The following is a 15,082-nucleotide window of genomic DNA, read 5'->3' as shown; positions in this document are numbered from 1 at the left end:
TTTCCTTCAGAAGGTTTTAAACTAATTTTTAAAATTACAGAAATGGTATACTAAATGTGAAAAAATCAAAAAATAGTCCAAAAGAAAGAAATAAAAGTCATCATAATCCCCAAACCTAGAGATAATCATTTGGTATTTATCTTCCTGTATTCTTACACTTGTTTTTACCAAAATATCCACCATGAAATATATACCTGACAGAAGGATTTTTATCTAGAATACATTAAGAACCCTTACAATTCAATAAAGCTAACAGTATGATTTTTAAAATGGGAAAAAGATATGACAAAATATTTTACAAAAGAAGACAGGGAAAGAGCTTATGAAAAAAATGCCCAACATATGGAAATGCAAACTAAAAACAAGATACCATTCCACATCTGCTAGAACAGTAAAAAGGGAACAACCCAAAGTATCTATCAGTAGGGGAGTGGGTAAACAAACTATAGGATATTCATACAATGGAGTACTACTCAACATAGAGTTCAAACTATTGATATATGCAACGCATAGATTAATTTGAAAAACATTATACTGAACCAAACAAGTCAGACATAAAGGACTACATATTATCTTATTCCATTTATATAATATGTCCAGAAAAGGCAAATTTGGGAAACCAGAAAACAGATCAGCAGATGTCTAGGACCTGGGGAGTAAGGAATGGTTACTGTCTGCAAAGGAGATTAAGACAGCTTTATGGAGCTATGGATGTTTCTGTAACTTGATTGTGGTGGTAGATTACACAGGTGTATACATGTGTCAAAATGTAGTGAACCATACAATAAAGCATATCCATTTTAAGTATATGTAAATTATATCTCGACAGAACTGGATTACCCAAAATAATATACCCATGACCTCAAAACTGAGAAAATTTCTGTGTATATGCTTTACCTCTCACTTTTACCAAAATGAGATCATGCTACTCACACTGTTTTATAGCAGCATTTCAATTTGATACTCATTATTAAAATATTTTATTTTTCTATATTTAATTTTTCTGTATCATTAAATATCCTTTTCAACCTTAAAACAGAAGTATAACCATTCTAGTTTTCATTGGCTGTCTCTCACTCACAGCATCAAGTCCAGGCTCCTTTTTAGCATTATCCTTAGCATCACCTGACTCTTGCCTCTTTTCCCCCCCTATCTCCTGGCGTTCCTCACACCTTAACCTTCTTGGTCCAGCCATAAACTGCTTGTTCCCTACATACACCATGCTTGTCTCCCCATGAAAACTATGATTACGCTAGCTGTCCCATGTACTTAGATTGCCTTTTCAATTTGTTGATATTAACATGAACCCATAAATCTGAACACATTCGATTTAAAACTGTTGGTGTGACTGTATCCCCACTAGACTGAGCTCAGTGAAGATGGAACTGTATCTTACTCAGTTTTGTATCTGGCTGCTGGCAGAATGTGTAGCAAACAGCGCTCAATGACGCATTCAGCACAAGGAGTAACAGGCAGGAAGTCATACTGGGGATCTCCTTTTCCTTTATTCTCCACAAAGGGAAATCTGTCTTATTAATTTCCTAGTTAAATACTTTTTCACTTCATGTTCAACTGCTATTCAAAATCTTACAACTAGACAATGACAATAGGCTCCATACTCTGAGCACACACTCCCCACACTGCTATCAGAATACTACTCTACCTTGGAAGCCTGTTTATATCAAATTCTTATTCAAAATTCTTCAGCAGCGCTGCAACCACTTAGAGAATGAATTTTTTGCTTTAAGCTTTTTAGAGTGACTTGTATATTAAATTTGAGAAACACATTTAACATCTAAACAAGAAAATTACCTATCTACCACACAGAGATAGCCTTGTTAATAATTTATAATTTCTTCCAAATCTCTTACATGTGTATCTGTTTGCATGTATACAAATTATATCCATATTTTAACAGGCATCATGCTGAATGTCATATGAATCAAGGTCTTTGTTTTTCAAAGTAACTAATTCAACCTATTCACATTTTCCTGGTTCCCCTACAACTTTACATTTCATTACTTTTTCCTGTTTAATTGTACTAGCTAGTATCTCCAGAAAAATGCTGAATACTGGCGGTGACAGTCTTCATCTTATTCTTATTCCAGGCTTTAGAAAGCAATGTATTGGGTGTTTCACATTAAGTGAGATGCTTCCTATTGGTTTCTGATATTATTCTTTATGAAGTTAACAAAATGTATGTGGTTTTCTAAGAGCTTTCATCATCAAGGGAAAGGTATTAAATTTTTTTCAGATGTCTTTTCTGTATCAAGTTGATCATATAGTTTTCTCCTTCCATCTATTCATGTAAGTTAATTATTTTTAAATGTTTACCAACGTGGATCCATCATAAACAAATTTAAACTTATTAATATGGCTTATCTGGCCTTCAGGATCTGGACTCTACCTTAAAAATCAAAGCCTACCTTTTACTCATTGTTCAAAAAATATGCCAGGCTTTTTCAGTCACGACAATCTTTGTACCTTTTGTCAGTGGAAAGGCTTTTCCTCTTTCCTGGGCTTCCAGGTGTATTCCCAATCATCCTTCAAGACTTAGCATATTAAATCCTCTTGTTTCTTCCTTTCTCCCATCACTATTCCCCTGCCCCTCCCTGAATTAAGCACATCTCACGGTGCTCCTGGTATCTCTCTCATACTGCCATTACAGTACTTCTCATTAGACTGTAATTGCTTACTCATTGTCCTTCCACAGTGATAGTCTAACTCAATTTTCACTGGTTGATGGGCATCTGGGTTGTTTCCAGTTTCTAACAATTATCTGGCTGCTATGTATACTTATGCTTAAGCCTTTATATGGATACGTTTTCATTTCTCTCAAGTACATAACCAGACACAGAATTACTGGGTCATAGATATAGGTACGTTAGCTTTATTAGACATTACCAAACATTTTCCAAAGTGATAGTATCAATTTATACTTTACCAGTAATATGAGTTTTAGTTCCTCCATAAATTCACCAACATTTGACACTACCAGTCTTTTAAAAATATTTTTCATCATTCTGGTGTCTATGCAGTGTTATCTCGTTTTATTTTTAATCTGCATTTCTCTGTTGGCTAAAGATGCTGAATACCTTTTCATACTTATTGGCCATCTGGATTTCCTCTTTTCATGAAGTCCTTTGCCCATTTTTAAAAAACTGAGTAATCCTTTTTTATTTCTTATAAAATTTTGTCATATATATATTTTATACACATGTACACCTCAATATTTCAAAATCAAATGATCAAATACCATTTCCTAGTCTGTTGACTTGCATTTTTACTGAATAAGCAAAAGTTCACTAAATGAAACGCAAGTTCTCAAACTTTTCTTGATAAAAGCACTTTAATGACCCAAAAACTTGTTTTGCATTTATTAATGAATATTCTAGATTGTCAGAGATATAACCTGGATCTAAATATCTGAAAATTTCAAAGGCTGTATTATCTATTATATGATATTTGATGTTTAACTGGTATTTTAAGCTATAAAAACAAAGAACACTTCTAATGTTTTAAAACATTCTTTCACCAAATTCCTTAAGGTTTTTTTTTACTTCATCCAATTAAATTTCCATTTAAAAATTATACAACTGAAGCATGAGGTAATTTCTTCCTTTAAATACTGTATATGAAAATAGGTAGAATTATGAATGCTAAAAAGCAAAACATTAGGCAATGGGCACACGAGTAGCCTAGTTAGTCTTATCCCAGTCACAAGACCTCACCTGGCCTCAATATTCAGAAACAGAAAACATAAGGGTTGAATTAGGTGATTGCTAAGCTTTTTCCAGCTGTAAAATAAAGGCAATGAGTACATTTAATCTTCTGAATTTTGTTATCAGATTTAACATTCTTTGATGAGTTCCAAGTACATCTTTTTTTTACATGCTATGCACTGTTAAGTCAGAGCTGCCACACAGTTGTGCAGGCACAACTCCAGGGAAGTCATTCACACTGCAGCACAACCATACATTGTTGCCCTTTTTGGGTTTGTCATTTTGCACTTATTTTAAGACCAGTCTCTTATTTTAAGACCAATGACACTAAGTACCTACATATTTCATCACCACCAAAGCAAAAGAATTCTCAAGCACTACTGAAGGATGCGAAAGTGAACTTTCAGAAAATCTTGATACGGTGCTTTTAAAATTGTGAACCATGTGAATACGTTAGCTATCCTAAAACTAACATTCAGAACTGATGTTTTAAAGTCCTTTTTAACCATTTCTTTCTTTCTCAAAGCATTACTCTTTAAGCCACTTCTAGTTCTTTGCCTCTCAATTCCTAAAAACCTTTAAAGCTATGCTGCCTCTTTTTCCTTTCTTTTCACCCATTCTGTTGTGTGTCATTTTCTTCTAACGGAGCAATTTAAATCTCTTTCGCTTATATAATTCTCTTTTCCACCTACTGCCCTAGCTAGCTGGACAATACTTCTCCCTAAATGGGAAGAGAAGGATTACAATTATTACAGTCCTACATAATAAATATTACACTATATTTGTGAATAAATAAAATCAAAGTACTGTCAGTTATTTTAATCTTTATAGAATTTTCAGAAAACCCATTTAAACTGTAAGTAAAACTACAGGGATATAATTTATTAATGAAATATTTTACACATAATTTTGCATACAAAATTTGCATATATAATGCAATATATAGTGCGTATAATAAAAAGCACAAATAGGTTTCAATTTGTCTTTTAAACTAGTGGATGGAAAATTTCCTTTCTACAAACAGGTCCTTAAGTCACACTCTCTCATCCTGCATAACATAAGACTTCTCTCATCCACTCTTGCACACTGGATCTTTGCCTATTTATAGGTATCTAAACGAAGACAATACATTCTGTGCTAATCTGAAGGGCCTCCTAAACTATTTTACATTTTTACATGTCTGTAGCTCTGGAAGTCCCACCCTTGCTCCAGCCCATTTTCTGTTTTGTCTCTGGGTTCAATGAAATAGATTTACTTGATGGGCTTCTAGAATTACTAGTTTTTAATACCAAAATAACTTAAAATCTTATAACAATGACACAATGTCCACCCCCCCCAAAATAGGAGATGGCTTAATTATACCCTTTAAAAACTTTCAATTTAAAAGATGTTTGCAGAACACATTAAACACTGAACATCAACAAGCAGCAGAAACTAGAACTTAAACATCTGCATGTTAACATCGGAAACTCTCACTGTAGATTAAAATTTAATTATTTTTGCCCTTCTATGTATGGTTTCTATAGAGGAAAAACTTCAAAATACCTACAAGTAACAAATCTTAGAAATTATATATTTTTGACATCTTATTATCAGATATAATTTAATCTCATCAGTATTCATTTACCTCAGTTTATAATACATAATGTTTAATATAAAACTATCCTAGAAGTATTCAAGATTTGTTTCCCCTTTAGTAATTTAGACAAACATTTCTCTCACTATGTAAACATGTAGTTGTATATACAAAACTGATGCTCTTTTCATGAAACAGAGCCCTAACTCTGAACTAAGTATGTATCTTTTCAGGATAAAATTCATGTAAGCAAATTTTTCCCAACACAAAAAATAATTAACATGTAACCAGCAGTAATTAATTCTAACAAGCCTTATATTCACATCAGTATTTTCCAAGAATACTGCTTTACTATCACTAACAATTATCGTGTAGATGTCAATGAGATGTTCAGAGTACATACCTCTTGTGCAAGATCTTGTGCATTGGAGATAAGAGGAAATGGAGGACTGGCCTTGTTCATGTGTACTGTGACAGCGTTGTGTATCTTAAATGCATTCTGGAAATCTTTATTTTGTACAAGTTGTAAAAGCAGTGAAATATCCTCCTGGCTCTGAGAATCTACCAAAGTATGCTGGATATGCTTAAGTGAAGAAAATAAGTCTTCCACTTCTAGTAGGAGAAAGAAAAGGTATCCAAAAATTAATTTTCTGTCTCAATTCCACATGTGTTTTAAGATAAAATTTCTTGAACCAATAACAATTTAAATTTTGAATAAAACCAAAACTTGCATATATTTTTGAGTGTCAAATCATTGTCATTTTACTGATTAAGTTAACTTTAAAAAAATTACACAGCAGAAAAAAAAATTAAGTGTTTTAACTATAAAATACATATCACTATAAAAATAAATGAGAGGAAGAATACATAAATGAACAAAGAAATTTAAAACCACCAACAGTCCCATCACTTAGAAACAACTTAAAAAAATCTTACAGTATTTTCTTTTTTCATTTAACAGTATAACTATCATAATAGTCGGAAATTGTTTTCTAAATTTTTCCATCTGTCTGTTAATTGTATTTGTGGTACCTTTACTGTAGAATTTTGACTGTTAATGTGTTAAGAATGATCCACACACAAAAAAAAGCATGATTCACCTTTTCCTATGTGATTTCTTTTATTGTTTTTATACTTATAAACTCCTTCCCTAGATCATTAAATGTTTTACCTACATTTCTTCTATCTTATTATTCCCTACCTGCAAGCTCCTTATATCTAGTTCAAATTACTTGTCCTGCAGTTTGATTTATTTCCTCTTACCTGATGTTCAGTAAAAATTGTAAGCTTCCATCATCTCCTCCAACATTTCATAAAACACTTAAATCTTGATTATTTATGTTAAAAGAGAGGGCATATTATTGAAAAGTAAGGAAAATCACTTACATTTAGCTTTGGGATACAATTAATCAGTTAAATACAATCATACACAGAAGTCTACAAAACCACCCCCTGAACTCTCTCCTCTCCCCTCTAGCCCTCTCCTGGCAGCCTAAAATATAAAAGAATCGAGACTCTAGACAACAGAAAGCAATCACCAAGAGTTCCTCTGAAAATTCTCTCTCCAAACACCCAAGACTCTGGAGAATTTTTTTGGCCGTAAGGATAAACAACTGAATTACTTAAGGAAGCTGAGGAATCTCCATCTCTGGAGATCTTTCAAAGCAATGGAGATAACTATCTACCCTGGATTAGCTTTGCTTAGTTTTACTTATTGCTATCGTTTACCCCACATGGAAACAGTTTCTAGACATCTGTTCTAGCATTAAGATTCTTCCATTTCATTGTTTAAATAATACCAATCATTTAAACCTATCAGAAGTTTTTAGATTTCAACCAACTTCATGACTTTTTTCTGAAACTTTTGAAGATGTCTTCTTTTCTCCTTAACTGTACAGTCAAATTTAATATTCAGATGAGAAAATTAATAATATTGAGCATGAGGAAATTATACAGTTTCCAGTATATTTATCCACAGAATTACAAGTAAAAGTAAAAGCTCATTTAGGAAATCTTTGCTTAAGTAGGAACAGTCTTTCCTTTTTCTTTCTTTCTTTTTAAATTTAAGGACATAAAATTCAGATCTCTGCACTTTGGTTTTCAGTGGACTAGGCTGAAATTCACTTATTAAAAATAATCAGAAGCTCATGAAAGATCCTGAACAGTAATTAACCATTAACAAATTAGGTTACAAATTAAAAAAAAATACTACAAATATACAAGCAAAGATAGCTGAGAGAGATGGCAGAACAAAAAACTTAGCCCTAAATATAAGACAACAGAAAAATATTGCAGTGACTGCTAATCAACCAAGTACAAAAACTTCACGACTGTTCTCTGGATGAAACTGAAAGGAGTTTGGTGAGTGAGAAAAAGACTAAAATTTGGAGTCAGAATACCTGGGTCCTAGTTATGGCTTGGGTCACTTATTAGCTGCATTATGTCTCCGGACCTGCCTATAAAATGAGTGGGTAGTATTTCTCAAACTTTTGTTGGTGATCCATTAAAAATATATTTTTTATTTCTCAACCCAGTATACACATATCTATTTGAAATAAAAGATTTATGAATACTTATGTGCAAAATACTTTAATATCTTCTATTTTATTCCAATTCTTCAAAAAATTACTGGTTGAGAGGATGGCTAAAATGAAAAAGATACATAATAATAAGTAGAAAGCAAGGATGTAAAGAAACTGAAACCCTCACACACTGCTGGTGAGAAGGTAAAACTGTGCAGGTACTGTGAAAGATACAGCAGTTCCTCAATAAGTTAAACACAGAATTGTCACATGATCCAGTAATTCCACTCACAGGTAAATACCCGTGAAAGCAGATGTTTAAATGAAAACTTACACATGAATATTTGTAACAGCACTATTCAGACGAATGGATAAACGAACAAAAAAAGTGGTATTTCCATACAGAGGAATATATTATTCAGTCATAAAAAGGAATGAAATACTCATTCACACTACAACAGATGAATCCTCAAAACGTTATGCTATATGAAAAGAAACCAGTCACCAAAGGCCACATATTGCATGATTCAGTTAGAGGAAATGTCCCGAATAAACAAATCCACAGACAGAAAACAGATTAGGGTGGCCAGCAGTTAGGGGGAGGAGAGATCAGGGAATGAATGCTAATTGGTCCAGAGTTTCTTTTTGGAGTAATGAAAACACTCTATATAATGATGATGGCTGCACAATCTCATGAATATACTAAGAACTCATGAACTGTACATTTTAAAAGAGTGGATTTTACAGTATGTGAATTATACCTTAATAAAAATGTTATTTTAAAAAATAGAGTAAAAAATTACTGGTTAAGATCCACAAACTAAGTTCATGGACCAGAAAGTCAGATGATCTATCTCGTAGCTTCTGGTTCTCACAAAAGTTGAATTTTAGTCAAACCTACAACGTGCAACGTGCTTATACACATGTTTTCCCTTGGTCCTCAAGAAGATTCTGAAACTGAAGGTCAAAAAATTAAGTAACTTGTCAAAGGTCAACAGTAAGTGAAGGTTAAAAGTATTTAAACGCTACCATCTGACTCCAGGCATCCCCGCACTTTCCAAAATGCAATGATTTCTGAACATACAATGATGCAAGTCTTTGAAAGGGTGAAAAAGTTAAAACCTATTAATACTTAACAGTTGCAATGAAGTTCTGACACACTGTGTCAAAGACTAAATGGTACAGGCATTAATTATTTTTCAGTGGAATTAGGCATATTTAATAACTAAACATTACATGGCTATATAAATATTCTAATGATTCTTTTAATCTTTATTTTACATTTGTTCTAATTTTAGCAGCCTGAACAAATCAGAAAATTGTCAAATGGGCCTAACACTTTAAACATTAAATCTAGTACCAATGTCTAACCATTTCATTTCTAGAAAAAAAAAGTCCCTCTATGGCTAACAAAGTTTGGAAATATCTATAGCAGTTGAGGAAAAATTTAATAGCAAGCGTAATTAACAATTAACTTCTCAGAAGTAGTATGCACTCAAAGTTTATTGGCACTGGAATTTTGTTTGCTGGCTTTAAATAAACTTTATCTTAAAAGCCAATCTCTCATCACAATCCAGCAAAAGTCCAGTATATCCCACGATCAATCAAATGTCAAATAACGTCAGTAAGAAATGTGTAAGAAAAATTTTACTTTGTAACATCAAATACAAGAATACTCTTGACTTACTAGTTTGAATATTCAGGCAAAAAATATGCAGATACATAGTATTATTAATAGTATGAAAATAGTTTATTCATCCTAGTTTTCTTCCCCTTCGTGTGTCTTTATTTTTTAACACTGATAGCAACTTGTGGAAATTAGAAAGTCCCTAATTACAAATTTCAAGGATCCTCTTACTACGCACATAACAGATAGCTCACCGTGTGTGTGTGCTTGCCTTTCCTAAGGTCTCTCCAAAACCTTGACAATCATATAGTCACATATACGATAGACAGCAGTGTTTCCTAGTTTATTTTCTTTAAATATTTTGTCTATTAAATTAACTTGTCCACAACCCTGCTTCAAAATTACTTATCTGTGACTACAAAAATCAACATAACAGTGAAATCTACCATCTAAAGATATCTGAAGATAATCTTACAGTACCCCATCCTACTCTAATTTGCAACTGCTCTTTTCTCAGGACTTTTCTCACAAGGCAGTTTGCTTTGCTTATGAAAGGGAACAAGACAATGATGTTTTATTCGTAGCAAAACAAATTTTAATAACTCATGCTATTCTAAGGAAAGCCTTCATAATATACCAAAATTCTTATAATTTATACCACTAATATTAATTATTCATTTGAGATTAAGTTCCCACACATTATTTTCTAATTTTCAGTAAGATTCTCACTGCTTTTAAACAAGAAAATTCATTTCATCCTTTTTGAATACTTTCTATCAATTCCATCCCTACATTTTTATTATTACACAGTGCCAAATTTATAAATACTTTCACTAAAAGCCACCACCCAGACAGACGATTAAAGTATCTAACGTTTCCAATCATAGTTTCAATTCTTTAAGGAATATTTTCTCTACTCACAGATAAATGATGATGTGTCATTTGGAAACTGAAGTCTCCCTCTCAAAGAAATAAATCAGTTGTCCCATCCTTCCCTTATTTAAAACAAGGTTGCTGTTTTTGGCTGTGAAAAAGGCTGAGAAGTTGTCTTTTGGCATGTGTGTATTAATCAAAATACTGGCAGGCAGACTCATACAACTTTAAGGGAGTACTGCTGTAGGTTGATGTGTTAGCAAATTATAAATAGGAAAAAAATGTCTGGTAAAAAGCCACTACACTTCATTTTAAAATGAAAGCTTAAAACTGAGTACGTCCAAAACTGAAGATTTGACTGACAAGAACAACTTTATAACGTTCCATGTTTCCTACAAGTAGCACATTTGTGTTGAGTGTATTAAAATTAAACCATTTATTTCTCAAAATAGGAAATATTCTCCTATCCAAAAATGACTTACAAATATCTAGTACTACATCTCAAATTACTTTAAAATATGTAATTGTCTATTGGATGGACATTTATGCCTAATATAAGTAAAGCAAATACACAAATTCATTAACCTTAAAGAAATGTAAACAGAAAAACAAGACTCAATCCAGACTTGGGCTGGATACATTATAATGTATGGTTTCTCCAATCGCACAGAATATTCACAGAGTCTTTTAATAAAAAATAATGAAGTGGTAGAAGATGAAGGCCAGTAAGCAGCAACTGGGAATTAAATCTTTTTATGTTAACAAAACTCTTTGGGAAAAAGTGCATAAAATTCCTCCCCATAAATTTATTTTTAAAAATGTGTAATCTTTCTGTTTTCACTACAATGCCTCTCATCTGAAGGCGTTTAGCAGACTTTCGATCACTGAACACACCTATGATTTCTTAAAACACAGAGAAGCATGCACATTGCTTTCTGTCAAGAAATACGGATCCTTAATAACTGTATAGCAAGAAAAGCAGCAGACGATGTGATGTAGTAGAAACTGCTCTAGACATAGAATATAAAGACTTAATGAGGAACAAAAGTAGTATATATGGTACATTTGGGCAAATTAGAAAAAGATATTCCACTCTTGGTAAACAAAGCTCTGGTCCAGAAAGCGAAGAGCAGGCTAGATGTCAGTCTCCACTCAAATCCTTTGTTTTTTGTTTTTTGGGCTTTTTTGCAGTATACCAACTGCATATTCAAATTGGGCAAATTCAAACTTGGCTCTAACACTTAGCATGGAGTCTTAAACAGGTGATTTAACTGAGGTTCAACTTATTTTTATTTTTTATTGAAGTGTAGTTGGTTTATAGTGTGTCAGTTTCTTTATCTCCAAAACGGCGACTACAGAGCCCTGTTAACAGAACTACTGTGGATATTACACAGAATGGTGTCTGATGCAGCCTCCAGTACAGGGCTCAGTAAACAAACAAAGGACAAGACGATGACAACAAAACCTCTCTCCTTCCACAGAAAAAGGAAGGGTCTCTCCTTCCACACCTATAAATAATAAGCCACCAAGAAATAAAATACTTCATTTGAGTTAGCCTGGTTTTAAGGGAATACAAGTTAATGTATACCCCTAACACTAGTTCAGGGGTCTCTCGTGTGTGTGTGCAAGAAGGGAAGGCAGTAAATTCAACAACGAAGTATTTCAAGTTTGGAAACACTCATTTTGACTCATTTGGAAACACTCTTGAGGATTCATAATGGCTATTAGCATTTTAAAAGCTGTAAGAAATACTTTAATAAGAAGCTGTTTAACTTATTTAACCTACTGTTTTCAAAATTTATTTGACCACAGACTTCTTTGTTTATATCTATTAATATCTATGGCACTAAATTTTTTGTTTTCTTCACAAAATGAAATTTGAGAAGAGTCAGCATAGCAACTGTTGGCCATGTTTCATGTGTATTATGCCACAGGAACAGCACCAGTTCTTCTCACTGATAGTCATTAACTAAAGAAAAATCAAATCAATGTTAAGCTACAGATACTGATTTTATTACTATTTTACAAACTTTACAGAAATCAGAAATTTAAAATCTGAAAACTGCTTATCAGTAATTTTGATATAAAAATTTGAGTGTGAAATAAAATATGAATTTCAAGGCTTTAATTGCTAGGCCTCATGTAGAAATTTTTAATTCAAAGATTGTATCTAAAAATCACTTTGCAGTAACTGAACACTTAGGCTACATGTTAGTTCCACATGGCTAACAGTAAACGATGGTTATATGGCCTTTCCAAGAAAAGAACTGACTCTGGTCTGAATACAAATTGCTATTACTTACATTCTCTTATACTCCTCCTCTTCCTTCCTATACACATTTGTGTAAGACAAGAGAAACAAAATCAAAATATTTTCTATTATTCTGCTGTTTTTACTTACCTAATATTTTCACAGCATAATGAGGACTTTCTAAGACAATTCCCTCCTCTGTATCAAATATAGGGTTATCTATTCCAGTTTTTGGAGGAATTTGGGCTAGTTTCTTAAGTCTCATGGAAGAATTAAGGTCAAGTTCTTGTTTTTTCCCTTCTTCCTCTCGCCTACGCCTCATGTCCTCCTGCTGTTGCCGAATACGCTCCAACTGTGCACTTCGACGTACTGGCATCATCCTGGTGCCCAAATCTCCAGGGCAGTCAACAGCCATCTCTCGGTGCTTCTGATGTTCCTCTGGTGATGCAAGATCAACATTTTTTACTTCGCTGTCTGATTCCTCAGTAACATGCCCATTCATATGGGATGTTGTCATGGTTATCTATAAAAACCTGTACCACTTTTTATAAATCAACTTTTCCTATAAAGCCAATCTCTTGATTCTGTAGTATAAAATCCATGTTACTTCAAAAAAAAAAAAAAAACTTCTCACATCACATAATAATGCTATGGAAATGTATCCATGAAGGAAATCTAAGGGGAAAGACGGGGGGGGGGAGAAAAGTATAAGAATTACAATATAAAAGTAGATTTTACATAGCCCCCTTCTAATCTCTATTTCTATACAATATAGAAAATATCTCGTAAGTATATATTATATTGCTATATAGATTAAACATTTTTCCTTTCATTTTACACATCTAAGGAAATCAAAGTGTTTGGGAAAAAAGTCCCCTCTCAATTATTTGAAGCATATTGTTTAATTTTATAGCTGAGAAAAATGACATATTGGAAAGTTTAGTAAAGCAGAAAAGTAAGAAAGTTCTGGGTACTAGTCTAGTACAGAGTAAGATACTTAAGGTATAAAGATGTTTTAGTCACCCTTATAGTTGTCTCAACACACACTGTACTTTATACCCAACTGATACACAGGGGATTGAGATAACTTCCTAGTGAACTGCTGAAGAACCTGGCACAGAGCAAGCCATACTAATGATTCAACTGAGATAAACGCAGTATTGTGTGAGACAATTCACTTTTAGGAGTTTGAGATGAAAAAGATACCCAGCAAAAAAGAAATTTTATTAGCAGCTAAGGCATCTGCAGGATAAAACCATATAAAGTGAGAAAAAGACTATGTAGGTTATCTATCATCTTTATAACTCGTCACACTAAAAAAAAGGATTACTGTTAATTCTTTTTGAGGATTCATTTTCTCTTCATTTTGAAAAAAATGGTAGTATCTGTTACCACTTAAAAAGGTTTTAAAGTTATACTGCACAGCAAATAAGAACATACTGGACTTGGAGACCAGAAAACTGAATTTTAATTCTGGTCCTGCTACTTCCTCTAGCTTTATGATTTAAGACTAGTTTCTTCCTCTGAACCTCGGATTCCTTTGGAAAATTTATTCATAGACTTGCTCTGAGTTTTAAATAAGATAATCTATGTAGGTTTTAGAACTAAAAAATATTTATACTTCTATTAATTTTCAGTATTAATTTGACTCTCCTATTTTAAAAATCCTTCAACATATTTTAGACAAGGAAAATATTTTACTGGATGACATCGGCTTCTCATCAAGCCATTTTTCAGGCATTAAATAGGTAGGTTGTTTATACATGTGTAAACCCAAACATTAAATCTAATTAGCCTTCTTTTGCTCAAGACTTTAAAAATATTTACAATAATAAACCTACTACCTCCATGGGTTGAGCAGCACTTCAGTAAATACGCTGGTTAGAGAATATGCCAACTAAGCAAAAGCTGAGTTTTCAGACAATATTCCTGGGGCCACTCAATCTTCTCTCAAACAAACATCTTGTCACAGACTGCTTAACACAAATTCACCTAGACTACCAGGAAAAATCACTAGACCAACAATCAGAAAAATAGATGCAAGCTACATAAACCACTAGAATTACATTTTCACAAGAATGTTGGTAGCTTTTTCTGTCTTCTATCCAAATTTTAGCTCCTCTGTTTATAACTATGTGATCCACATTTAAATATCTTATTTATCATTAAATTGACTTTTTCATTAAAATGAGAGCTTTTAGAATTATACAGACAATTCTTAAGTTTTATATATTGATTATATGCAAATGCAAATTCAGCAAATTTAATATTTTCATTACAAGTAAGCAGGAATTTGTCTAGGAGTTATTGCAGTACTTATTTTTAATTCTAAAAATCTAGGAATGTATACACTTTCAGAAAATTACAACTCTCAACTTTCTCTAGTTACAACATTTAAGGGATATCAAAAATCAGATTTAATCATGAGTATTTTTTACTTATATATATACTAGTCCACAAAAATTATGATCTGAAATTAAAACTTAGCTTGAAAACGATAAGGCTGTGTTC

General features: G+C 32.7%; 1 protein-coding gene across 3 annotated transcripts in view; it reads right to left on the bottom strand.

Moving 5' to 3' along the window:
- The window catches only part of PALS1 (protein associated with LIN7 1, MAGUK p55 family member), a 78,769-nt gene that overhangs the window by 33,430 nt on the left and 30,257 nt on the right, over positions 1-15,082 (bottom strand). For 2 of the 3 annotated variants that reach the window (XM_072963255.1, XM_072963256.1), the window contains 2 exons: positions 12,722-13,009; positions 5,702-5,910 (listed from right to left, as the gene is read on the bottom strand). In XM_072963255.1, the coding sequence (XP_072819356.1) occupies positions 5,702-5,910; positions 12,722-12,986 (474 nt within the window). In that variant the 5' untranslated portion in view covers positions 12,987-13,009. Of the gene's footprint in view, positions 1-5,701; positions 5,911-12,721; positions 13,247-15,082 lie in introns of all 3 variants that reach the window. The other variant, XM_072963254.1, reaches the window with a different exon arrangement.

Source organism: Vicugna pacos, chromosome 6 (assembly GCF_048564905.1).
Source record: "Vicugna pacos chromosome 6, VicPac4, whole genome shotgun sequence".
NCBI lineage: Eukaryota > Metazoa > Chordata > Mammalia > Artiodactyla > Camelidae > Vicugna > Vicugna pacos.
The sequence above is the reverse complement of the archived record's forward strand: the minus strand, read 5'-3'. Positions and strand labels throughout refer to the sequence as shown.